General features: G+C 44.9%; 1 protein-coding gene across 5 annotated transcripts in view; it reads right to left on the bottom strand.

Annotated features, from left to right (window-relative positions):
* Positions 1-1,404, bottom strand: part of LOC116699144 (phosphatidylinositol 4-phosphate 5-kinase type-1 gamma) — a 26,557-nt gene that overhangs the window by 13,029 nt on the left and 12,124 nt on the right. For all 5 annotated transcript variants that reach the window (XM_032531558.1, XM_032531557.1, XM_032531556.1 and 2 more), the window contains exons 7-8: positions 719-1,018; positions 236-444 (exon numbers count right to left, since the gene is read on the bottom strand). In XM_032531558.1, coding sequence (XP_032387449.1) covers positions 236-444; positions 719-1,018 — 509 coding nt within the window. The remainder of the gene's footprint in view (positions 1-235; positions 445-718; positions 1,019-1,404) is intronic.

Genomic DNA, 1,404 nt, shown 5'->3' on the forward strand with positions numbered 1-1,404 from the left:
CAAATGTTAAAAACATTAAAATGTGTATTAAAATGTTCGGCATTCTGCAGCTGCAGATTCCATGTGCGCGCTATATATTACATGTGTGGGCTAATAAAAAACTTGTTAACACGTCTCTATCCCAAGCAAAAAAAAAACCATTCTGCTCAATTCTGCAGATTTTCCTTCTGGATCTCTTTTTTTATTTTAAAGTCTGCTGATTCCGTCCGGGTCTGCTGGTGAAACGGTGACTCACGTGTCATCGTGGTCCAGCGTGTCCCTGCATGTGGAGCCTCCCTGTATGGACTCCATGGCCGTGGAGTACAGCGCTCTCTGAGCGGCGCGCCTCCTCTCATCCCCGCCTGCTGCAGGCGAGCCCTGAGACTGGTGCTCTCGCTGGGCCTGGGTCTTGTTGTGGACCCCGAGCAGCAAACTGTAGTCCATAATCTTAAAACTTTCCAGAACCTGACGTGAACACACATGACAATTCAAAAATGATGAACATTTTCCAAGCTTCTGACAAAATTGTAAACCTTCATTTATGGATGTGTGGATTTGATTTTGAAGCCTGCAGCATGGCAAAAATGTAAACACGTATTAAAAATGCAGAACATAATCTCTTCACTTCCTCTACTGAGCAAACAGTTAAATAGTTAATGTGTGGGCTGTGCTTTGTTAAAATAAAATGCCCAGTGTTTATATATTTTTGGAAAATACTGCTCCTCCATCTCTTTCTCACCAGACAGTCTCTCTGCAGAGTTTTGACCAGAGCGCTGTATGTGTCGTGGTCCATAGTGAGCCCTTCAGGGAGGTCATTCAGAAAGTCCAGGTCTTTAAAAGTGGGTTTGGATTTCTCTCGTTCCTTCTTGGATGCGCGCCTCTTGTACGTGGAGCCCTTCAGATCAAACTTGAGGTGCATGCGTACGGAGCGCGGTAAAATATTGTTCATCACGACAACTCGGATGTTCTTGCCCCCACACTGGACGCAGTAGAGGCCAAAAAACTTTGGCAGCAGAGTCCGCGGATTCTGGTTCAAGTTCTGGGAAAGCATAGGGAAAGACATAGGGAGAATTAAATTAAGAAGGCGTGTACTATAGTCACTATCATGTGTTTCCACCCTAGGACCATGCACCTGCCAGACACTTTGATCCGTCCACAGGACTCAGCGTGCATGCTTACCCTGTTAAAGAATACTTAGTCCTGGTCTCGGTCAGCTTAGGGTCAGGTACAACCTCGTTATGTACTTACAGTATATCTGTTACCAAGTCACCTTCTGGCTTCACTGCAGACTGGATAAAGAGGATAAAGATGACTAGAAGTTTCAGGTGCTGCGTTGCACTTAACCTTCGTGTTGTCCTCGGGTCAAATTGTCCTATATCAATGCTCTTTTTAATTCCCCAAAATAACATGATTGATTCCACACAA

Source organism: Etheostoma spectabile, chromosome 12 (genome assembly GCF_008692095.1).
Source record: "Etheostoma spectabile isolate EspeVRDwgs_2016 chromosome 12, UIUC_Espe_1.0, whole genome shotgun sequence".
Taxonomy (NCBI): domain Eukaryota; kingdom Metazoa; phylum Chordata; class Actinopteri; order Perciformes; family Percidae; genus Etheostoma; species Etheostoma spectabile.